The sequence below is a fragment of the Acartia tonsa genome, chromosome 8, assembly GCF_053477335.1.
Source record: "Acartia tonsa isolate MP-2025a chromosome 8, ASM5347733v1, whole genome shotgun sequence".
NCBI lineage: Eukaryota > Metazoa > Arthropoda > Copepoda > Calanoida > Acartiidae > Acartia > Acartia tonsa.
This window is the reverse complement of record NC_137267.1, coordinates 29,238,912-29,264,111: the sequence shown is the minus strand read 5'-3', so window position 1 is coordinate 29,264,111 and position 25,200 is coordinate 29,238,912. Positions and strand designations below refer to the sequence as shown.

The following is a 25,200-nucleotide window of genomic DNA, read 5'->3' as shown; positions in this document are numbered from 1 at the left end:
CAATATCTACATATTTGGATTTAATGAGTATGGTTTATGGAATGTTGTCATTCTTATTAATCAATATTTTACAAAATCTTTGTTTTCCTAATAAACACACAAGAAAAAACATAAATATTTTACCGTTCAAACTGAATAATTGGACACCAAAGTAAAAATAAAAATAAAACAAGAGGTTTTTAGAATTTTAAGGATAAAGAGTCTTAAAAAGTGCCAAAATAATTACAAATTAATTCAAGACAAAATAAATCAAAAGCCCTAGGAAATTCTTAAGAAAGCGTAGATAATTTTAATGAAAAATTGATGGCGAATCTCTTAATCAGATCATTTAATAAAAGTGTAAGAACAACCCGACCATATTATTGGTTAGAAACTTTTGGTACAAAAGTGCAGGGGTTGTGTACAAGAATCTCGTCATTGTATTATGGAATTAAGTCATGCGAATGAATGTAAACAAAAATCATCGTATGGAGAATTCTTATTGGAGTTATTATGTTTGATTGGCCATCTAGATTTATAAATCTATTGAATTTATCCTTTGCTATTTGTTTAACTGTTATTTTTAATTTCATGACAATCTTTGTATTTGCATGTCTGTATTAATGTAAGTTAAACGACATGAAAATATAGACCCAGATTTTAAATTTTCTAATCACATTTTATTCCTTAATGTTTATAAACTATTAATGGCGGCTGCGCCCCTAGCATCTAGGCGTTCTGTATTCAAAGGGATAAGCAATGAAGCAGGGGCTAAAAAGCCTAAAAGGGCTTCAATTAAAAAAATTAAATAGACTAAAAACATCCCAGGACCTATGGAAAGCTCCCCTTAAAAGGAGAACTCACTCATTTCAGAAGTTCTTAAGCTTATGACAACAACCTTACTGCTTTATATAGTAAAATAACCTATTTTCTACCATGTTGTTTTCAAAATTAATATAATGCAGATAAATTAACTAAAATAAAATGTATCTGATGTGTTGAATAATCTTTTTTCCCAACTAATAATTTTCCACAATACACAAAGAAAAGAAAGTTGAAATAATAATTTTCTTTCATTGCCCCATCCCTTTAACCGGCAGTATTATTTCATTTAACCTTTGTTTTTCTGTTCTACGAATGCCCATTGGTAATATTTATTAAAATTTCCAATTTTGTAAGTAAATTCCATGTTATGTTAATTAAAATCTCATAACACGCTGGCATCCATTAGAGGTAAGTGTCTTAGAATATTAGAACTACCAAGTACAAATATATTGTATACTAAAGAAGCTGGATTAGTTTATGTTCATTAAAATCTCGAAAAGCTAAAGTAAAAAATAATTATGGTTAAGACAATAACAATAAAATGATCCTTCTCCAATATTATGAAAAATCTGACATTGGTAGAGAAAATATATAGATTATTTTTCTGCCATTGTCCACTCACTCCCTGAGTAGAAATAAATGATGCTGATAAGTTTATAAATCTCTCCTCCTTGCCCTGCGGTCAAATCTTCCCCCGTTACAATTTCAAGGGAGGCTACACCCCGTCATTTTATAATATATATACAACACCCTACCACGCTATAAATTTCAAGAAAGGGTTACATCTAGGGATGGGAATCCGTCGAATTTTTGGGCCGGATTCGGATTCCGGATTCTGAAGGAATCCGTCAAAAAAAAGTGACGGATTCTTGCGGATTCCGGATTCTTATTTTTGGCGGATTCCGGATTCGGATTCCGGATTCTAGCAGTATTTTAAAAGGCCGTCCGTCACAGAGGGATAGCTTTTTTCGTTAATTTATCACTATGTTACTTGGTTGAAGCCTTGATTTGTTTAAAGTGTTGACTTCCAGCATAACTAAAACATTTACATCACATTAGTAATTATTAAAATTTGTCATGTAGAAATTTTTTTTGATCTTTGCCTTTAAACAGAGGGAGTTGTAAGAAAAAAGACGGTAATTTTAGCCTACCAATTTAGAATCCGGAATCCGCTATAAAAAACGGATTCCGGTTCCGGATTCGGATTCCAAAATTGGCCGAAAATTGGGCGGATTCCGGATTCCAGATTCGGATTCCGGATCCGGATTCCCATCACTAGTTACATCAATAATTTTTTTTAATGAATATCAAATGTAAGACAACAAATTTGTCTGATAATTAAACTAGACGTATGTAAAATGATAATGGCAGAAAAAAGGTATAGCCAACAAGCGAAATAAATCTAAAATAATAATTGGGGAGCAGATATAAAAGTCGTCAATTCTACTCTGTGTTGCCCCCAACGACAGCTGAAAATCACATACAGGTTTCGTGATTTTTTTTTCTCGAATTAATTTCGTTGTTTGTATAAGCTTTGTACAAACATTACATGATAAAAACCAATAAGAATCTCTGTTTACTTTATTAAAGGGGAGAAACATAGAAAGGTCAGATAGAATTGGGGGGGGGGAGGGGTTCAAAGAATAATTTTCCAAATTATACATTCATCGCAGCAGCTAGCTGTACAGTTATACACGGATTCTAATATTGATTCAAGAACCTATAATCACAGCAAAGTTACACCCTATCGAAGAATCATTTCTAAATGTGATTTTCATTATAAAATAGTTTTTAACCCCGTTTAAAATTCAGTTTCAATATATTTCTTGGCCATCTCATTGTGTTGTTGTTTTTATACTTTAGTTCAAGTAAGGGATTGTGCTCTAAAATTGCAATAAATTTTAAAAAGCTTACCTGAAAACAAAAACAAAATATTAACTATATGTTTTTTCTTTTTTTGACATGGGATTGGTTTCCACTGATTGGAAGATGAAAATTTTAATTTAGGATTATTTTTTTTGTTGGACACAAGGAGCTAAAAAAGGCACTGGGCAAAAAATAGTTATTTTTTCTTTTTTTGGTGAATAATTGACAATGACACGATACAAGACTTTTCAGTATGGCCCAGAGAGAAGAAAACAATTTTAGTTCATCAAAAAAAAATCTTAGCACATGAATTTATTCAACATATTGATTTTCTAATTCGAGTAAATTATTAATTTTTTGTATCACTCTTTCTTTACGTAGCCGAAAATTGGAAAAGGGTTCCGCGGGGGTAATTTACGCAAAGGTTAAATGCACGACGTACATACCACATAACTGAAATTGGATGTACATTAGCGAATTATTAGTGCTACGCTATTTTAAAACTGGAAACAACATTTTATTCATATTCCTAACTAAGGAAAGGGCTCTACGTAATTGTCTTATAGTTTCAAACTTATCTTCTACCCCCCACCCCTTTTCCTGTAATTCCCATAAATACCAAGTCTCTTGTAAAAAAAAGTTTTATCCTATTTTTTTACTGTTTATGAAATCTTATATAGCAAAGTGAACATTTGGATTGAGAGGGGTCAATAAAAAGGGGCAAAACCTTTTTTTAGCCATTTTATAAAAACCTAAAGGGCACGCGACACACCAAAAAAATTCATGACATGATTATCAAAATTCAATTTTGGTTTTTGGTTATGTAAAGCTTCTCTTAAAGTGCATTTGGTGAGAAAATCGCTCTGTGTTTTTGCCTATGTCATAAAAGATGAAAAAAAACCCATAAAATCAGAATTTTAAGACCGGAAATTTTAAATACTAGAAAAAACTTAAAACTTAAAAAAATTAAACAAAATTGATCTTGTATTCCTCAAAGAGGTTTCAAAAGCTTCGCTATTCTAAGTCCAGGTCGTTCTTGAGTTATTTTGAAGGGTTATAACTAGTTATTTTGGGGTTTAGGAACGTTAGATGTGGTTATGTGTAAAATTGGAAAATTAGAGGGCAATAATACATGTACAATAAAATTCAAGTTTAATATTTTTGAACAAGGCCGTGATCCGTCCAAAAATCTATTTAAGAAACAACTTATTTCTAAAAAGTGTAACCATATATAGAATCCTCATATAAAAGTAACAGTATGTCTGTGTGCGTGTCTGTCTTTTCATACAGACTGATATTCATAACAGCTGGACCGATATGGTTTTCCTTTACATCGTAACTTCTCATGGGTCCTGGGAAAGTTTATTTTAGGGGTACCACCAACCTCCCTTATTTCTTCAAATTTTCTTCATGAAACAACCACTTTTAGACCCTAATGCATTTTTACTTTAAAAAGAATGTCAAATTATACTTCACTTGTCAAATTTCAACTTTTGGTAAATTTTTTTACAGGGCTTAAAAAAAATGGCCCTCCTTTCTTTAAATTGCCCCTAAAAAACAAATTCAATTCTAATAAATGAATTTTTACAACATTGCATATTTTATGACAATAACAAGATCACACATAGCCATAGAATCGTAAGTGCAACCTTATTAAAAGTTAACAACAAAAAATCTCTAAATTAATATCCAATAATCCAAAGTAGTAAAGTTTTTTGTCTGAAGCATTAGCTATCGGAAATTATTGGTCCGAATGGGTTGTACTTTTCAGCGAAGAGTAATAAATGTTCGATGTGGTTTCAGGCTATTTTCTTTATATCCCCGCTCTTTTTTTTTCTAGAAGCAAGGGGCAAAGCAAATTATACAAACATTTTTCAAAACATGAATTAAAGGACAAACATTAAAATGTAAGTAAAGTGATAGTATGTGTTTTAAAGATGCCACGCATCTAAAAATAAGGAAGATTTAATTTTCGTTTCCTGATGCAATAAAATTGGATTAAACGCATGAATAACAAGGATAAAAATATTTATTACAAGTGAAGCTTACTTGAACATTTCTAGTTTTAATGCTTCATTTAATAGAGGGTAAAAAGAGAAATATAATTGGTTGGCTTAGCTAACTTTATCATTTTAATAATCAAAATTAATAATATTATTCTATCAGAATAAAAAATTATGTAGACCAACTAGGAATTGCACCAAAATTCAATGGCCATTAGATAGCAGTTTAGGTAAAATTTGGTGCCTTATGTTTATCATAATTAGGCTACTAATAGAGTTATTTCCCCCTTTGGGGATTGGGGTTAAACTCCATGTGGATGGTATTCCAAAGACAACCACCCTAATAATAGAAAAGACACGTTCTTAAAATTGCATAGCCAGCGAAAAAAAAGGTCAGAGGGATTTAAAGATTTTATTTATTATGCATTTTGCTTTAACATTTAAAAATCAAGGTAAATATGGATTAAGTTTCTTATTTTATAAAAAAAAATTCAATTCTTATATGATTTACTACAATTGTAGGTGATTTTCCTCAAAGAGTCCAGTAGGCACAGAAACCCCACTCAATGTAATAAACATTTCTATACAACCAAACTTGTAACTAGGATCATAATTTCTATGAATGTATGATAATGAGTTGCGCCTATTTTGGGCCAAGGCATTTCCCCTACTCTGTCTATTAATGTCGCGCATCTGATATTGCAGCAGTTGGAACCATTTTTAACGTCTTTAATCATGACATGGTTTTGAGCCGAGATTCGAACACACCACCTCCCCGATGACGATCGGGTGCACTATGTATCAGGCCACGTTCGAGGGTTTCAAAGTATATATTATACCACTGAACGACTGTACAAAACACTGCAACAAACTTTAGATCATCTTATTCTATAATACACTAGCAATTAGCTCTAAGGCAGATTTTAACTCAATCTAAACAAACCAAAACCGATGTTCTTACAAATGAACATAACTTAAACTTAAAGGATAGGCAGCTCTATGTAAGTAAGTGTGTTAAAATGACTTGTTAAATATACACTACCACAAGTAGCACAGCAATAACAAGCCAGAAAATTATAAACAGAAAAGTAAATAATTTCAAACATATTGTTGTGTTTGTTATAAAAATTAAACACATTTAAATTTTTTAATCAGTCAATAAACAAAGTAGAAATTGCCTTGAATATGAAGTTGCGTTTCTAATGTAGCATTGCGATTTTAGGGATGTTGTCTTTTTTGTAGTTTTGTGGGACCACTCCATAAATAAATATTTAGCTAGTGGCGGGATTAAACTGAAATTGGATTATACAAAATCTCAATTAAAATCAACAGTAGAATTTGTTTGAGGGTTAGAATCCTTGGACCAAAGTTCAAACCATTTTATACATGATTTTTAATGACTTGGAACATGTAAAATTTGTATTTCTTTAACCCAATTTCCAAATCCCTCCTTACATTTCACATATAGCAAGACAGGTTAAAGTCTTGTTTGTTCAATCCACCCTCTCTTTAGCCAAAGACTATATGTATATTAAGATATATAAGTTTTCCGGAATTTTAAAGTTAGGGGGAGATTTGAAATCTGCATCAAATTTTGAGGATTTTTTATAAAATTCGTTTTTTCTATAATTCTTTATCTAAAAGCGGAAATGCAATTTAAGTTAATTAATTTTGGCATCTGTGATTGGTGGATTTAAAAAATCTGCGCTTTGATTGGATGGCGTACATCAACCAAATAGAGCGCAGGTAGTTTAAAATCCACCTATCCTATTGGTCAAAATTAATTAACTTAAATGCATTTCCGCTTTTAGATAAAGAATTATACAAAAAACGAATTTTATAAAAAATCCTTAAAATTTGATGCAGATTTCAAATCTCCCCCTCACATTAAAATTCCGGAAAACTTATATATCTTAATGTATATGGATATTATAAACCTTTCCACCAATACTTGATCTTTCTATGATTATGAAACTGCACTAGACAGTAAGTTAAGATTAAGTAGTTAACTTCTTGTGAGGTTGAGATACAAATAATATAACGGAAAGGATTTTTAGATCTTTAATTACATCAAGTAAACGTTAGGCTTGAGTTTAAAAAGCATAAAATTTTAGTAGTGAATATTCACTATACTTAGGGAAGGAAATAAATTTTAAAGAATTTTAAGATACCTATTGGCTTGGTAAGAGCATTATTATCAAATCTTTATAATGCTGTAAATGTAAAATCATGATTAAGGGGTCAGAGGGGTGCTTTAATTTATCGTCCTTTGTCGTATCCCTTAAATCTATAGATTTCCTGCATGTAATTGTACACTGGCATGTCATTATTGTTATAAATAAAGAAGAAAATAGTTTTTAATCAAATATCATAACATTGTTAAATTAGGAAGGGAAGATATATTGGACTGTAAATTACACTGGTACCCAAAGTTTTATAAACATGTTATCTTATTCGTTAGCTTGAAAACTTTGGTAATTTAGAAATTTTGAATAGTTGGTCCCATATAAGTCTATACTTCTCAACAAATAATTTTAATTTCGAGAACGGGTTATTTTGTTTATCATCAGTAGGGATAGAATATACCATATGAGAAAGAATAAGAGCATATTTTAAGCATATTTTTTTCTTTCTGGGTATAAAGTTATAGCTCCATGTTTATGCGTTTAAACATTACATAATTTTTCGATAAAAAGTTAATTTGTTATTAATAACAGCTTTAAAAGAACTATAGTAGCTCCTAAGTAGAATAAAATGATATGAAATTTCTCATAGATAACCTACTTACATACATTATTTAATTTTTGTATGCAAGAAATAAAATTTGTGATTTTAAGTGCAGCGACTCTATAAAAAGGTTCTGTTATTATGTCCGTCATGGAGTTACAATGGCATAGAAGATCTATATCTGCAATAACATGTATGCAATTTTAAGAGCTATATTCAATAATATCGGCTACGCAACTATAAAACTTCACTATAAAGGAGAACCATATCGCTTCGGCGGTTAACGAGATCCTTCGGTACACACAGACATGCTACCCTTATTTAAGGATACTGCATTAGACTTTTGTGAAAGACCAAGCTAAATAAATTGTATTGAACGTTGTCTACTAAATTGCTATTCAACCATTTAAATGTCAAGAATACAAAGCGCGATCCTTACCAATTTTGTATATTTCACATAGTTAAGTTGTTATGTATTATGTAAACTTGAAAATCATTTGACATACTTAAATAAATCCTATAAATAGTGAAAAAGAATATTCACATTTACAAAAATAAACCGATTTATTCATGCTAGAGACGTTAAAATGACACATATACTGCTCATATATTATACTAATGACACCAACAGTAATAGTAAAGGGAATGCCATAGCTCATAAACAGGCGCAACTCATCATATGGCAGTTCGACTATCAGACAAAGAAATTATGGAATTGGTTGTTTGTTAAGTGTTATATGATCTGATATTCTTCTTATGGGAGGGTGAGGGGGGCTGACCACAGCAAAAAAAAACCAAGAAACTTTCACTTTTTATCTTACATTGTGCTAGAAGTTTTTTTTTCTGAAGCTAAGGTGTAGCAGAATACTGGTCAAAATTGGTTGTATATTCTAGGAAAGAATTTTAAATCTTGGGAGTGGTTTTAGGCTAGACATCCCCTGCTCTCCCACATAGGCTGGATAGACTTACAACCCGTCATAATCTATTGAAAATCATTGCTGTAAACTATACATATGTAACTTATTTAAAGTTGACATGAAAACCACATTACAAGTTGATTATTTGAAACAGCAAAATATTCTAAACAAAGTATTCGCAGTAAAATCATATGTAGATTTATTTAAGAAAATAAAAAAAAATTTAACGCGGCAAAAGACATTTTCTTATTTTTTAGCTAATACCTAATATTGTTTGCTATTTGTGAAAATATACTCATGACATTTTGAGTAATTTATTGACAAAACATGCCAAATTTTTTTTTCCAGATGTCAAGTAGCTTGTATTAATTGCGCTACTCATAACAAATTTGTCCTTGTCTAAATTTAGATTGCATGTTTATTTCTGATAAAGGATATAGTCCAAGGGAGAGAGAGAGGGGGGGGGGGGAAAGAGAAAGAGAGAGTGAAGAAAAAAAGAAATTAAAACCAAATTGAATCTATGTAGTTCCTGATATATTTCTTGATAATAATCAGATGTATGGTTACACACAACAACTAAAAAGGAGGGAACATTTTTTATACACAACATAAACATTTTTTAAGTATCCTTTATATCTTGATATACAAGAAATCTACAACGTTACTTGAACCACCTTTTTTTTATCAAAAGCTTCTTCTAGGCTTACCTGAAAATTAAAAATATTATAATTATGGATATATTGAAACAACAGACAAAAAAAGCCAATAAAAGAGAAGTTAATTTTAATTAAAATCTCTCCCCAAAGAATTCTTAAGACAGTATTTGATATACATTATTTTGATAATTTTTATATGCTTTTTTCATAATTTCTATTTTCATGGTATAGACACCTAGCTAATAATCTACATAGTCTTGACAAATACTTGTACGTCACACAATAACATGTCAATTCTAGAGTTGCTTCGCGCTTTTTAATAACATTAGAATATAAAACCTTTTTAACTATTGCTATGCTGTGATTTTAAAGAATTTTCAAGGGACTTTTAAAACAGGCCACATTTTCAATTTTGTTTTAGATTACCTTACGGCAATTTAATTTTTTTTTTGGTGAAAATTAGAGACAATTAAAAGTAGAATTTAAAAAGACTGAGTATATTTCTTTGTATTTTGGCCATAATTTCTTTAAAAATAAAAATATTAGAAAGATATTAATTGTTTTAAAATCATTATTGCGAAAAAAAGAAAATAGGTACTATTTTTATATAATGAAAGAAATCATATAAGGAAATACATTTTTTTATATTGGTATACGTAACAAGTATAACAATATTTATAAGTAGCGTTGACATAAACATGAAATAAGACAATAAATATCAAATAAATATAATTTAAAGCAATCATAAAGATATTAAAAAGAAAAATCTATACTTATACCATCACAATAAACCAAGCACATATATATTTAGTATCAACAGAGAAAATTATCAGACTTATTTCCATATGGACGCATATGGTTGGACAGACTAGGATAAAAATAGAGAATCTACGTTACTTGTAGGTAAAAAAATGAGGTCAATTATAGATGCTTAAGTATGGCATAATTGTATTTTCTCCAGTCTAATTAACATCAATTAGATAGTGGGATAGGCATATAGCAACGCAAGAAAATTACTTTTACAACCAATAAAAACAGTTTCTTATAAACATTGTAGGGAACCCCATGAAAAATAGCTTAAAACCATTGCATAACAAATATGATTCTTAGAACTATCGGTCAAGAGGTTAGCGAGATCTTAAGCTTCATGCCTTATTGATAATTAGCTTATGCCATTGAACAATAACAAACAAAAAAAATATTTTGTATTTTGTAAATCATGTAAAAAACGTATCAAAGGTATAAACCTGTCTTATTTAATCTAAATAATAATATTTAATGAAATAATGAATAATAATTAAATTCTTTAAAAATTCGATGTAATGCAAAAACACTAATTAAATATCTTTTAGACAGTTAACTAGATTTCTTTTCCATAGTGATATGCAAATTTAAGACGTTTTTTACACTATTAACTCATATTTTAGATTTTATATATTGTCAAAAGCAAAGCTTTTCTATAATTAGGATCGGTAATCCGTCCGGTACGGTTAGCTATTTTGGGTATTTTGTCCTATCGATTACAAACAATGCATGATGATTCCTATATCTATTAGATACGATTAAGAAAGCGTAGCAACTTTATAATTGTTACCATTTAAAATATCCTGATTTTTTAATTTTTTCAAATTTTTTTTTTTAGATTTAAATATCCTATTAATCTAATTTTTGTTTAGACTTATACATTTACATTCTGCTTATTCAGCTCTGACTTTCTACAAGTGTTAATATTAGTCTTTTTTTATACTTCTGCTTAAAAACTTCTCTTTATGGATGTTGTCATCCTTTTTAAATTAGAAACAGTATAACAACTAACAATTACAAATATACTAATAGAAAGTTGTTGTATCTGGTATAATGTAGACCAGTATAACGTGCAGAAATTACAATAAGTAAGTGTTTTCCAAGGTATAAAATTAGATATTATAGGTATAAAGTATTTTTTTCTTTGTCAGTTAAGATTTATCAACAGAATCGGTTGACTTCATTACAGGGAATCGTTATATAGGTCTTTAGACACTTTTAGCATTTCTTCTTTTAATTTATTATATTCTCTTATACTCTTTATTTATGAAAACACCCATACCTATCCTAACTCTAATTATGCAGATCTATAGCACCATATATAGATAAATATAATCTTTTCTTTTGCAAACAGAAAAATAATTGGGCTCTCAATCATAGGCCAATAACATTATAATTACCAGAGAGAGAGGGAGGGGACAATGGGCTGTTTATTAAACAAGTCCCCAAAGTTTTAAACACTAATTGTAATCTGCAGAAGGGGTAATTTTGTGTATCATCAATGGGGATGTACTTTAACTTATTGGCAATTGTCTTATCCCTTTAGATCCCTGATAATTACAGACAACTAGAAACAAGAACAGAAAATAAAAACTAATTTAAAATCTTACAAGCAACAAGAATGACAACATTTATAAAAAGCAAAACGTATACCTAAATATGAAACATATCCCCAAATCCTCAACAGGGTAAATAGACACGGGCCAAATGAGTACTGGCAGTACTAGAGGAATTTCCACTAGAAATTACAAAGATGACTATATCATATAGCAGCAAAGTGTATAATTTGAAAAATACACATACCTATCTCTCATAGCAACAGAGAAACCTCATATTAGCTACAACATGACTAACGAATGGTTTCAAAGGATGATTTTCAGAAAAGGAAAACATGTCTGTTTCAATTTGACTTTGAGAAAAAGGATTAATGTGACAAACGGAAAAATTTTCTAACAAAACCGACACACCCAAATAACAGAGTAGCTGCGCTACTAAAATCTAAGGCAGCAGAGTCCTTGACAATCTTATTTAAATGACATAACCTTTGCCTCAAGTTCACTTATAATACAACAAAATTAATATTCTGAAAAAGCCAATTCAAGACAACTAAAAGTTGGATTGTGAGTAAGATATCTTAATATATAAGTGCTAGGGTGTCTTCTAAAAGAAATGTTTGAAACCTCCCACCCCAGAATGAATCACAGATGGAAAAGATATCCCCCAAAAATTCATTTAATTTTCCTTTTTTACCTAAAGTTGAAAGTTGGGAGTTAATCACCCCCCTTCCCGCTAACTGCAACTAGAGACTGCCCTGCCCTTAGTAATACTAAATTAATAATTTATAATTTTGCAGTTTTGAAATACTCTAACTTGATGTCATCTTCATTTCTTCTCAAATTTAGCCAGAAAAAAGGATTTTTGAAAAACAATCCTTTAAAGGAAAGTAACTGGCTGTACGTGAGTATATATGTTCTATAAGATCTCAAAAATGACAAGAACAAATGGTTAACAATCAGGAAATCTTTGTATTAGTTTAAGGCTATTTTACGAGAGGAATGATTTAGATTCACACTCACCACTCTTTTTAAAGTGAACATTTTATATAATTATTTTTTATTTATTATTTTATAGAATTGAACTATCGATATCAAAATTTGTATGATTATCCATATAACAAGTAATTTTGATTGAGGAAGCGTAACAACTCTAAAATCGCTACCAGAAAGTCCATACGTCCCTTTAGAACTTTATTCTAATTTTAGAGCACTGATTTTAAAATAAAACATAAAAAAAAACATTTTAAAAAAATAATAGGAGATAGTATTTTTTCAGATTAACTTTCCCTGTCTCTCGCGCCATCAAGTTTAGTTGAAATTTTCTAGAGGAAATTCAAAATAAACTTAACCTTGACGGATTAATTAGACCACAGAACATAAAAACTTAACGTTTTTCCATACCAAAAAAGAAAATATTTTATGCCTGGTATTAAATACGTATGATGACCAACTGTTTTTATGTGAATAAGTCTCTTTGTTTATCTAAATGCCTGTCTATCTGTTCTGTATGTCTGTCCACCTGTCTGTCTACCAATCTGTATATTTGTCTATCTGAGTCTGTATGTTTGTCCATCTGTCTGTCCACCAATCTGTATATTTGTCTATCTGAGTCTGTATGTTTGTCCATCTGTCTGTCTACCAATCTGTATATTTGTCTATCTATCTGAGTCTGTATGTTTGTCCATCTGTCTGTCTACCAATCTGTATATTTGTCTATCTGAGTCTGTATATATGTCCATCAGTCTGTAGGTAAAATATAATTATAATCTATTTGATCATCTATCTTTAGATCTTTTTTAAAATATGTTTATCGATCTTAAAACTTTGTTTTTTTTTCTTGTTAGCCTATGAAAGATATAAAGCTGTTTTAATAATTAAGATTTTTTGGTTGTAACGTTTGCACTTCCATAAGACATCTAGAATTAGAAGTGGTTATGACAAAAAAAATTGCATTACTAAAGGGAAATAGGTTGGTTCTTCTAAATTACTTTAGTACCCAAAGTTTTATTAACACGTTTCCTCATTGACAAATTTAAAACGTTGGGTACTCTTTTTAAATCTTAGTTGATTGGTTTTAAGCTCGACGTATTCAAACATTTCAACCAATAATCTACAGAATTGTGTTTATTATCATTGGAATGGTACTTTAATCATTCGTCCATTGTTTTATCCATTAAAATCTGTGGGGTTTATCAACTTTTCTATTAATATCGTCAAGTATATTTTCTTCTATATCAAAAGTTTCATTTAAATTAAACAAAAATCATATCATGTATTGATAGATAGATAAATTGATTAATGATTTTCGAAGCTGCTAAATGTAATGACCATTTATTTTCATTATTTTGTGGTGAGAAATCTATTCAACAAAAATAATCATTATTACACACACAAAATTCATACTTTACAACAAAAATTCATTAACTTTTGAACATTTATATGAAACAAACAGCCAATTTTGAATTCTGAAAAAAACTTTCTTAAAAAGTAAAACCCCATATGTAAATTACTGATATAAATTGATTCAGTCACACAAATCCCAATTTGCTTTATATTTAGTTAATATGTTAAAAGGTATAAATGTCGATAATATGTCAACCATGACCACTTAATGTCGATATAAATAACATCTTATAGTTTCATATAAATAATATGTTGATAATCTGTCGGCAATGACCATATAGTTGACATAAAGCATTTCAAATAGAATTTAGATAGAATATTAACTGTTTTGACAAGGGATATAAATGCATTTTCGACAACAAAAAAACAATTAAAATCCGCCAATAAATGTAACTGCAATGTAAGAACACCATATCATTATTATAAAGTTGTATATGGCCCTAGGATAGAAATTTTAGCTTGTTATACGTTTGTTCTTCTTGTTAACTCAAAATATTTTAATCATTTTTAATAGCGAAGATACTTAATGATTTGCTAGATCGTCAGTAAGTCCGGCCATTTGACCAATGACCATTTGTCAAAAGTCTACACAAGAAATATTTTTTTTTGTTTGGTTTTAATGTAAGTGTCTGGATTTATAAATTTAGGTATGTCAGTTTGTCATCAGTATGCAAAAAAACTTGATTAATCATCTGCTATGTAAGATAGTTGGCTGGTTTACTTCATATAATAAATTGAAGTAAAAAAGCCCAAGCTGCTTATTTTTGTAATTAAGTTGCATAGTTATTGTAGATGAACTGCCGCTCTACTTATGTAGAGTTATATGATTGTTTCAATAACGATACTATTTCTAAAATTGCCCATAATCAATTACAAAGATCTAAAAGTGTTCAGAAAAACAATAATAACAAGTATGTGAAAATACTTTATTCAAAACACCGCTTTGAAGGACTGATTCTGATTATTGAGTAGCTACACAGCTATATAAATATCCCAACTTGCACAAATAAATTACAATTTTAGAAAACCTTTTTTCTTGAAAAAATAAAACATTTGGCTTGGATTAATTTTGATGCATTTTGAGATTGTAAAAGTAATGATTATCTTGATTATATAGTTTCACAAATGTTCCTTTTACTTTTAACAAGGATGACAATATGCTACCAGTACTAAAAATGTTTGGGGATGTATCAATTTATCGGCAATTGTCTTGTCCCTTTAGATCCCAGGCACAATTAGCTGCACGACAATTAATAAAATTTCAAATCTCCTACCTGACTAATCTATCCAGCCGTTTTTCTCCAGAGACCCGTCTTTTCGACACTGGACTTGTATCAGCGGCGGTAGCAGAATCATTTTTACTGCCGCCAGCCGCGGGCGAAAAGTCATCAAGATCAACTGTGGCGGCGGATAGCTTACCCGCCAGCTGCTGCCGCCTGCCCCACGAGTCTTGATCGCTGGAGTCCTGAGATTTGCCGCCGGGACTTCCCATGCGTCCGCGGCTGCTGTTTGAGTTCTATACGAAACATTTCTATCTTAGAAATGTTTACTTTTTTTTAGCTTCTTTTGTTATAAAAGACATGTTTCCTGATGAACACAAATTAAGGGAAAAGTAGGCTGCGGGTAAAATCCGTAAAGGATATGTGTGTTTTACGTTAAAAACAGTAGCAGAACGATAAAAATTTATGTTAATTTAAAAAAAATGTTTGTTGTCTATAGTTCTTTTCAATAAGAAATACAAATATTTAGTGAATATTATCGTTCTACTGCTATTTTTAAGCATTAAAACACACACTTTTACGGATTTTACCCGCAACCAACTCTTCCCTTTATATTAAAATCGATTTGATATAACCATCTCATTCTCCAATGCTTTAAGTTTTACTTTTCTGTTATCGTATCAAAATTATTATTAGCTTGTTATAGTTACGCTACTCATAAACAATAAAAATAATATTATCTATTATTAAATATTTAAATAATAATGGGATTGGGATAAGTTTTGATAAAATGTAGAACAGAGAGAGTAGCATAAGTTTAAGTAAAGATAATAGGGTAACCTCTAACACTGAGGGGCTTCCTAAATTAATCAAACCTAAGACAAGTATACGGAAAAGAATACGGGGTTATTAAAATCTTCAACCAACACACAATTTACAAGCTTGTTTGTGAAAAATAGTAGAAAAAGGGTCGTAAATAAGTACTCATATGAGATTTAAGGCATTTTTCACTCCTTTTAGTTTTTGTTTTGTTTAGAATAAATGTTTTTTTAATATAAGTCCAGGCCATTTTAAGCACTTTTAAAAGTAATTAAGTCATTACAAATAAATTAAAAGAGGCATTTTATTTCACGCAATTGTGTTCTATACATCTTATAATCATAGAATTGCTCAATTATACTTTTGGTAACTATACAAATTTTCGACGAATGCAAAGAAATACTATGATTTTTATTAAAATGCTTAAGCTTTGATTTTCCAAATATCCATTTGTTACTATTTAAATTAAAAATTTGCACTGCCATTAAATGCTAAAACCCTTGTTAACTAGAACATCATAACAATGAACCCCTTTATCATTCTTGCTATTGTATAGATTTTAATTATTTTTCTTTATAATTACAACACATTATCATTTATAAATATTAAACAAGGACAATTTATATATAATTAGGTATGTCCAAAAGTAGCGCAGCAATTAAAAAAATCTTAAAGAAAATAAGAATATGCAATAAACATATAAAGATAGAAATATGCCTGTCGTGTTTTAGATTCTCGTTTACCGACAGGCGGCGATAACGGCGCAACTTCACCGGCGGGAATTTCCGGCAATTCACGTTCACTACGCCTATCTTTGACACTTGGCGGCACTATATCACGGCGATCCTTGGCGGACAATGACCCACGACGAGTAGCCGCATCAGGTTTTGCTGCAATTGGCGGTTTTACGGGAGCCTTTGTGAATGTTGTAAAAGTGGGCGCTGGATGATTTGGCGGTAATATTGGCGGGCTAACGGCAGCGGCAAGACTCGATGCTAGCTCCTCCTCCTCGCCTCCGTCTGGACGGCCGCGGGATTGGAACGAGTGCAGATCCTCACAAGAGCTGCCGTTGCTGGGATTTGACTTGGTTTCACTGGTTTCAAACTCATTTTTCACCGACACTGTGCGCATAGGCGGCTCCGGCTTTACGCGCGGATTAGAACCTCTTTCAGAGACCGAAGCAGCCGCCGCCGAAAGAGCCAAATTACTGCCGCTGTGCTCCGATGATTCATTGTCAGAACTGCTGCCGTTGGAAGTTAGCGCGCCGCCCACAAACTGCTCCCGCGGACTGGCGGGCGCTTCACGCGGGCTCAGCAGCGATTCCAGGACAAGTGATTCCATACACGGTGAAGAGGTTGGTGAAACAGGACTCGAGACAGAGTTCAACGACTCCTGGCTGCCAATTTCGCCGTTGTCAAATGTAAATCTGGAAGGGCCGCTGATGGCGGCATTATTCACGGCTCCGGCGGCTGCTGTCGCCTCCTTAATGAGGTCAGGACTGCATTTCTTTGTTTTGCTTGATTGGTGGTGCTCGCCGTTGGCTGTGCCGTTAGGAGATTTAACGTTTATTACCGTTATAAAACCGGTTTTAGATTGTTTCTTGTTTTCCTAAAATGAATAGGACAATCAGCAATAGAAACGAGTCGAATAAAAAAACTATTTTTGCATGGTTAGTTTGACATCTTTCTTTTATACGATGTCTGTAAGATCTCGATAACTGCTGAACCTAGCCTCCTTACCAACCCAAAAGGACGAATCCATTGAATTGAATTGAGTTTTTTTTATCTGAAGCTCGCGATCCCGGGTATTAAATAACTAGAGTTGGCTCGATATAATTATCTCCCTATTGGCTAGTTTTCTATATGCATATATATTTCTCAATAAATCTATTTTCCTCACCCGGCATTACTATCTAAAAGAAAGTAAATATTTAATAATTTAAATGATTTTTAAAAGATTTTTTTAAATTATATTTTTTTCTTTACATTACCATCACCAAAGGGTTAATGATGATGATTACAATTTTAGTTTAATATTTGAACACACAAAATGTCGCCACAATCGAATTCTTTTAAAACATAGTTTTCTTAAATTTATCATATTATAAATTTAAATTTTCTTTTTTATGATTAGAAATTAAATACATCAATATAAGGTAAATAGCAACATGAAATGAAAAAAATGAATTTATTTTTAATAAAGTAAAATAATGGGTCTTATCGTTCTGGGCAATGAGAGTTTATTATGGATTATTGGAGCACTATGAGTTTTAATCATATATTCCTTGGAAAACTTGAGCTCGTTTATAGACATTTATTTCCTATATAGACCTGACATGGATCTTGAAGCAATTAAGCAGGCCGTTTTGTACATGTTAAAAATTGGAAGATTTCATTAAATAAAAGTAATCGCAAATATACTTAGTAAATGACTAACACTAACCTGACTAATGGAAGATTTAGGGGAGTCCTCTAAAGCATTCAGATCCAAGTGAAGGGATGAGCGCAAATTTGCCTTAAAAAAATAAAATAGGATTCATCTATTTTGTATTCTATCTATAAACATCTCAAAACTTTTTTTTCAAATTATTTGTGACTAAATATAATAAAATTTTGTAAAAGATAGATGGATTTTTTATTTTAATTACCATCTAGCGTAATACATCTATTATCTATTATCAATTTTACCACATTGTAACGAACATGAAACATTGATTAATTTCAATACATTGACCATTATCCAACAATCTATCCATCTGGTCATTAATCTACCTGGAGCTTGCATTGATCTTCCAGAAACTGGAGCCTATCATCCCCATGGCCCTTGTCTCCATTTACCTTTCCCATATTCTCATCCTTAAGATAAACAAGATTACCTAGTTAACATAAAAACTTCTGACTTTTATAAAATGAGAAAAAAGCCCTGAACAAAGCAAAAAATGACGCAAAAAAGAAACTTTTTTCTGTCTGAATTTTACAAAATTAATTTGAATTACTAAAACTTTAAAACTTCGCACACATCTTTTAAAAACTGTGATTTATTTAAATATTTCAACACGTCAGATAGTAAAATAAAGTTACAAGATATGAGTAATTTTAAAATATTTTTAGTATTTTAAATATTGTTCAAATATAACTACAGACAACTTGATTGTGAAAGAGCTCTCTAGCAAATTTGAAAAGATTCGGGAAAGTAAAGTTATCAGATTTTTATACACAAAGCCTTAAAAGAAGAGATCAGTATACTTTCATTGCTGTAAACAATCTCTTTAAATCAAGTTTTTTTTAGTATTAGTAAAGGTTTGACTACATAGGAAATATCAAATCAGAAAAACAAATAACTTTTTTAAAAATCTGCTATTTTGTTATCACATCATTACTGGCTTAACTAACTTAGTTTGTTTGTTACTTTAGGATGACTAATATAGCAAATATAATGTTTAAATGTGTGTATTTTGAATATAAACATTTAAATAAATTCTAAAAAGAACATATGCTTTATAAAGTGGTGCTTTACTTCTTTATGTTTTTTTCACTTTTTACACTCTGATAATAAACAAGGAAACAACTCAGTCGGACAAACGGACATAAATTACGGAGTAGTGTCGCTACTAATTATTAGTTTTACAAAAGGAGTGAAAGGTACCCAAAGGTTTAAAATCATATTACATTTATCTTCCATTGTCTTATCCCTAAACATTTCCAGGTTTTACCTTATTTATCTCACTGTGGCTTGTTCTTTTTCCATTTTCTGTTTCTTTGCTTTTCGACCTAAATGAAAAGTTTTATTAAAACAAATAACTAACAGAGGGTAAAACATATTTTTACATTAGTTTGAAGGTAGTTTATATAATACTAGCGGCTACGCCCCTAGAGGCCTCTAGGGGGACTTGAGGAGAGAGTCGAATTTAATAATTAAATTTCTTATTTTAGATTTTAAAAGAAAAAGTAAAAAAAAATTTTGGGGGGGGAGCGAAATTTTTTTTTTTTGGGGGGGTGCCCATCCCCCTCATTTTTAATTTTAGTTAAAAAAAATTAAAAAAAAAAAATTTTTTTTGGTGGGGGGGATTTTTCATTTTTTGGGTGGGTTGGGGTGCCCACCCCCCATGAAAATAGTTATAAATCTTCCCGAGACCAATGAGAAGCTACCCTGTTAAGGAGAACCCGATCGGTTCAGCGGTTAGCGAGATCCTTCGTTACAAACAAACAGACAAACACACAAACAGACAGACATCGTTCTACTTTGTATTATAAACTAGCGGCTTCGCCCCTAGCCTCTAGGGGCTTTGCCCCATGAGGTTATCAAAAAAAAAATAAGGTGAAATTCGTAAAAGATCCAAGGAAATCTCCTGCAAAAAAAAAAAAAAAAAAAAAAAAGGGGGGGATTTTTTTGTTTTTGGGGGGGTTGGGGGTGTCCCACCCCCCAAGAAAATATCTTAAAACCACCACAGGACCAGTAGGTATATTCCCTGAAGAGTAGAGCCCATTCGGTTCAGCGGTTACCGAGATCTTAAGCTTCAGACGGACAGACAGACAGACGGACAGACAGACGGCATAGAATAAGGAGGAATAGAAATGAAAACCCTAAATATTTCTGGGAAATTTGAAGGAATCTTTGACTTGCGCAGTAAAGACAATAATGATAAAGTACAAATCACAATGACTAGTTGGACAAAACTAGAAAAGTTTAATTTGTATCAACATCTAATATAAGAAACATAAGAGCGCAACCTAGTTTTATAATATAAATACTGAGACCAATTTTTTTTGTAAATTTTCTTACATAATTATTTTTTTAAGGCTTAATATGCACATTAAATTCATTTTTAATCCATTGTGAATAGGGAAGAGGAAGCTGGATTCTTGGCTACATGGCTTTTAGTAAATCATTGGAAAAGAAATTTATTTTGAATATTTTTTCTGAATAATTACTGAAATCATGTTATTTACTAACAGCCTTGTAGCCGTTTTGGTCTTTCAAAAGTTCCAATTTTACTTCAGGCTAGTCAGGCAGAATCTTCTACCTGGATTCTATTCTATACTTTATCTTCTTTGACAGACGGACAGACATCGTTCTACTTTGTATTATAGAATTATAAATATACATCTGTCTTAATTTAAAACATTTAGTTTTTATCTATTTTTGAGTGTAGTTTGTATACACTCAGATTGAGAAAGACAGACAGATGAACTTAGTTACTTATAGTTAAATGCTGGTTTTTAAGGTATATCTTATTCTTAATAAGACATTTCTAAGGCCTATCTCAAATAGAAGCCTAAAAATCAAATAGAAGCCTGTAAAAATTCAGTAACAACCATAACATTATGGATTGACAAGTCTCGTTATTGAGAGTATTGCCCCAGGGAGTAAGGGAGGGGACAATGGATCGAATATTCAATTTTTAGGAGTCTCAGACTTTGGGGACTGGCTTAAAGGGAATGTGCAAGAATTTAGCAGTTTCTGACTGAGTTTGGGGACTTGCGCATAAAATGCCGCTACTCGTTATGTATGTTTTGAATATTGCAGACGGGGAGAAGGGATAAGGGAAGTGGGGGGAAGGGAAATAAACACTCGTTGTGTTAGTTTGGAATGTAGCAGACGGGGAGAAGGGAGAAGGGAGGTGGGGGCAAGGGGCAAGGGAAATAAACAGAATAAAAAGGGGCAGTCGTATTCTTGCTAGCAGCTGGCCGGGTCCAATAATCTTTTAATATAAAAATCACACCAAAAAACCTCAATATATTTCATCAAAAACAAGTTGTGATTTCACTTTACATGACGCTATGGAAATCTATTATTCAATTAACAATCCCTTTATAATTTCCTACAAATTTATTGGATTAAACTGGATTTCATGTCCTTTCTTTGATAACTCTTATATTGAATTAATTGCCCATTGTCCCCTCCCTTACTCCCTGGTATTGCCCCCAAACACTTCAATTGCGAAAATCACAATTCTGCTAATAAGACGGAATCATATTTGCGGTAGCTTCGCTACTAAAAAGGCCAAACAAGATAAAATATAAAATTCACAAAATGTTTTTTCCTGTGAACTCAACCTTGAATTAAGGTTTCCTATTCTGTCTATGTTTTCATTTTATCATTTTCCTATATATGTTGTATTGGTTTGAAATAAAATGTATGGCTACAAAAGTACGAAAAAAACAATATATTTTTAAGGGTGGAGGGGAAAATAATTTCCCCCCCTCCCAGAAAAACCATACTTGTTAAAAACTTAGGGACAGAGCAATTAGTTTTAAATGATTTGATATTTTGTAGAACTTTACGAGATCAGGAACTGAATAATTAATGTCTGATCCCCAAAGTCTATCCATCTATCTTGTCTTTTCATCTATATTTTCATCTATCATTTATCTATTTTCTGTCTCTTTTTACTTCACTATCTTTCTTTAGTTATTATGCTAACTTATCTATCTCTTTCATATATCTGTATCTATTCTTCTATTTATATCTATCCATCAATCTTTATATGAATCTATTTTTGTAAGTCTATTCGTAATCTACCTATAACCCCAAAATGTAAATGTGGAACTGAATATTTAATAGGTATCCAAAGTTTTACATCAAAGTGTTTTTGAAAGAGGGTAAGTATTGTACAATGGTATTTATTTTATTCTACACCCTTTCCTTCTTCCAATAAGTAGGAGAAGGTGAAAAACAGGTAACAGAAGCAGGAAATTTGGACAAATAAATACAGAACAAGGACGACAACATCTATAAGCAGCAAATATAAGATCAGCCAAGCAAATAGAAGAAAAAAGTGAGTTTATTGATAATAATAGAAGTATTAGCAATTGAAAACCATAATATTTCTAAAAAATAGCCACATCAAACAGACGAACGTAGAGAAGATGATCAGCTGAGTAATTTACATTTCCCTTAAGAGCGGACAGACAACACAGACAAGGTGAGTTATAGAGTAGCTTTGCTCCTTTAAAACGGATAAACAGACAGTAAATAGTTTTGGAACATTATAATATATGTCTTAAGTCGAACATCACATAAAATGAAATACAGTATTTTGAACGCGTAGCAACTCTTCAAATAAAAATCCAGACAAAGCTAAGTGTACATTTTTGGTAATAAATAATAAATATTTAAGTCTCACATCCAGACAGTACTGATCAAAAGTATTGCAGGCTTTTTTTGTGCGTAGCAACTCTATAGATAGATAAGAGATACAAGAACAGACACAAAAATAAATATTTTATACTTAATAAGAAATAAAAATTGATGTCTAACTTCAAAAGTGTGCAGGTTTTTTTTATAGAAAGCTAGACATTATATCCATGGTACGGAATAATAAATATCTTAATTTGACTTCAAAAGTAATGCAGTATTTATAGCTATACAGATAGATAGACATGACAAAAGACAGACATTAACTATACAAATAGATAGATACGACAATATTCTGAAAAATTGCAACTTTAACAAATAGAAATTGCGATATCGCATAGCACCACAATAAATAGATATTTAGATAGACCAACTAACATCTTTAGTACTGAATAATAAATATGTTATTCGACACATCAAAAGTATTTCATATCCCGTAAAATAGAGTGTTTAATTGAAACATAGAAATATCCAGGTGAGCTAAAAGTGCATAAAAGCTTCCAACAAATCAATAAACAATAAGTTTCAAAAGTTTATTACTTTGAGATAAAGGTTAAAATTGATTTCAGCTTTTTGTCTTATTCTTCTTCAAATGTTTACCTATGAAGTTCAATATCAGATAGAAGTTTGTCCAAATATTCAACATACATTTCTTCTTTCTCCAACTCCTCGCGTAATTGGCTCACTCGTGCCTAGATAGAGATATAATCAATTACCAATTACCTCATACGGGCAGAAATGCTGTTCATGACACTCAAACGCCGTGTCCAACAACCCAGAATTACCGAAGGAGGCCAAATGTCTCTTTTTCTGTCAAAACACCCGTGGTATGAGGTTTAGTAACACCCATCAGACAACCAACTCTTTGATTGCGCCTTTTTCCCCCTGTTCTAACTATTAATGACGCGCACCTGACTTAGTAGCAGTCTTTAGTTATGACGCGGTGTTAAGCCGAGATTCGAACCTATCACCTGCCCGACGAAGAGCGGATGCGCTACGTGTTGAGCCACGTTCGCGGGTTAGATAGATACATTATCAATTAGTTGGATATAAAAATGTTTAGATAGTTAGATGGATAATGAAATAGAATAGTGGTCTAAAAGATGCTTGGCTATAATAGTTATTTTTCACCTCGTACAATTAGCTTTCACGGATATTAAAATGAAAAAATATCAAAATATAACCAGTTTTGTTAACCCCGAGTGGCTGTAGGCCCTAACTTACAAAACTGGTTTCAATTTATGATTTTATTTTAATTTTCATGGAAAATTTTCTCTGATACAGTGCTATACACGATTTTTTAGTATGGCTTGGAAACAACGGATATTAATAACCAAAAATTCGGCGGAATGCCATCCCTAATATAAACACAACGTCTCTTAGTCATATATTATAATATGAATAGTGTATACCTTGTTCTGAAATCATCAAAGAAGTTTCATGAATTCATGAGCTTGTAATTGAAAGCAGGGATACAACGATGTATGATAAATTAAATTCCACCCAATAATTATGCATGAAGATCATGAGGTGAGATGGACATTGGAATGTAAAAGATTGGGTTGTACAAACTAGCAATGACCAATGTTTTCCACCAATATTTGTTCTACTTATTAAGTATAATATTCTCGGAATTGTAAGTGTATGTCAATTTATCATTCTATGTATTATCCCTTAAGATCTTGATATTAAGTTAATGATAGATTTTAAGAGAAAAAAAGGGGTGTGGATCAATTTATAGTCATATTGCCTCCTGCCTCCCTGATTCGAATGTTATCCATAAGCATCTTAACTGAATTTACAATTGATGATCTTCATTACATTCATACAAACCTAACTAATTTATTAATAGCTAAATCAATTTTAAGGGTAGTTAGACAAAAATATTCCTTTTCGTGTGCCCTAATCAAGTTTTAGGCTATTTTTACAGGCGATAAGGTCAATCCCCCGTCTAAAAAAAAAATATTACCTTAAATAAAGGGACTAAATATGCTTTGTTCAGTCGATTTATATGTTTTAAATTATTATTTTTTGCTATCTCGAATAATGGCCACAATATAAGAAGATACAAAACTGCATAGTTTGCAGACAAGACAGAGTGGAGCAACATACAGGAATATGGAAATGGTTAATAAATTAATCTTTTAATATGAAGATAATATGAAGATAAGCATAAGATAAATTGCAATATACCTCCTACTAATTGAACAGCAATAACCCCTCTCCTCTCTTACTTTAGTTTATAGAAACAAAATACATTTGTGAGCTATTCTAAAAGTTAAGTTAGG

At 31.2% G+C, this 25,200-nt stretch overlaps 1 protein-coding gene across 1 annotated transcript in view; it reads right to left on the bottom strand.

Annotated features, from left to right (window-relative positions):
* The window catches only part of RhoGAP1A (Rho GTPase activating protein at 1A), a 108,277-nt gene that overhangs the window by 65,979 nt on the left and 17,098 nt on the right, over positions 1–25,200 (bottom strand). The window contains exons 3-8 of the mRNA XM_080168263.1: positions 23,513–23,604; positions 19,488–19,545; positions 18,547–18,630; positions 18,218–18,289; positions 16,493–17,383; positions 15,011–15,252 (exon numbers count right to left, since the gene is read on the bottom strand). Coding sequence (XP_080024389.1) covers positions 15,011–15,252; positions 16,493–17,383; positions 18,218–18,289; positions 18,547–18,630; positions 19,488–19,545; positions 23,513–23,604 — 1,439 coding nt within the window. The remainder of the gene's footprint in view (positions 1–15,010; positions 15,253–16,492; positions 17,384–18,217; positions 18,290–18,546; positions 18,631–19,487; positions 19,546–23,512; positions 23,605–25,200) is intronic.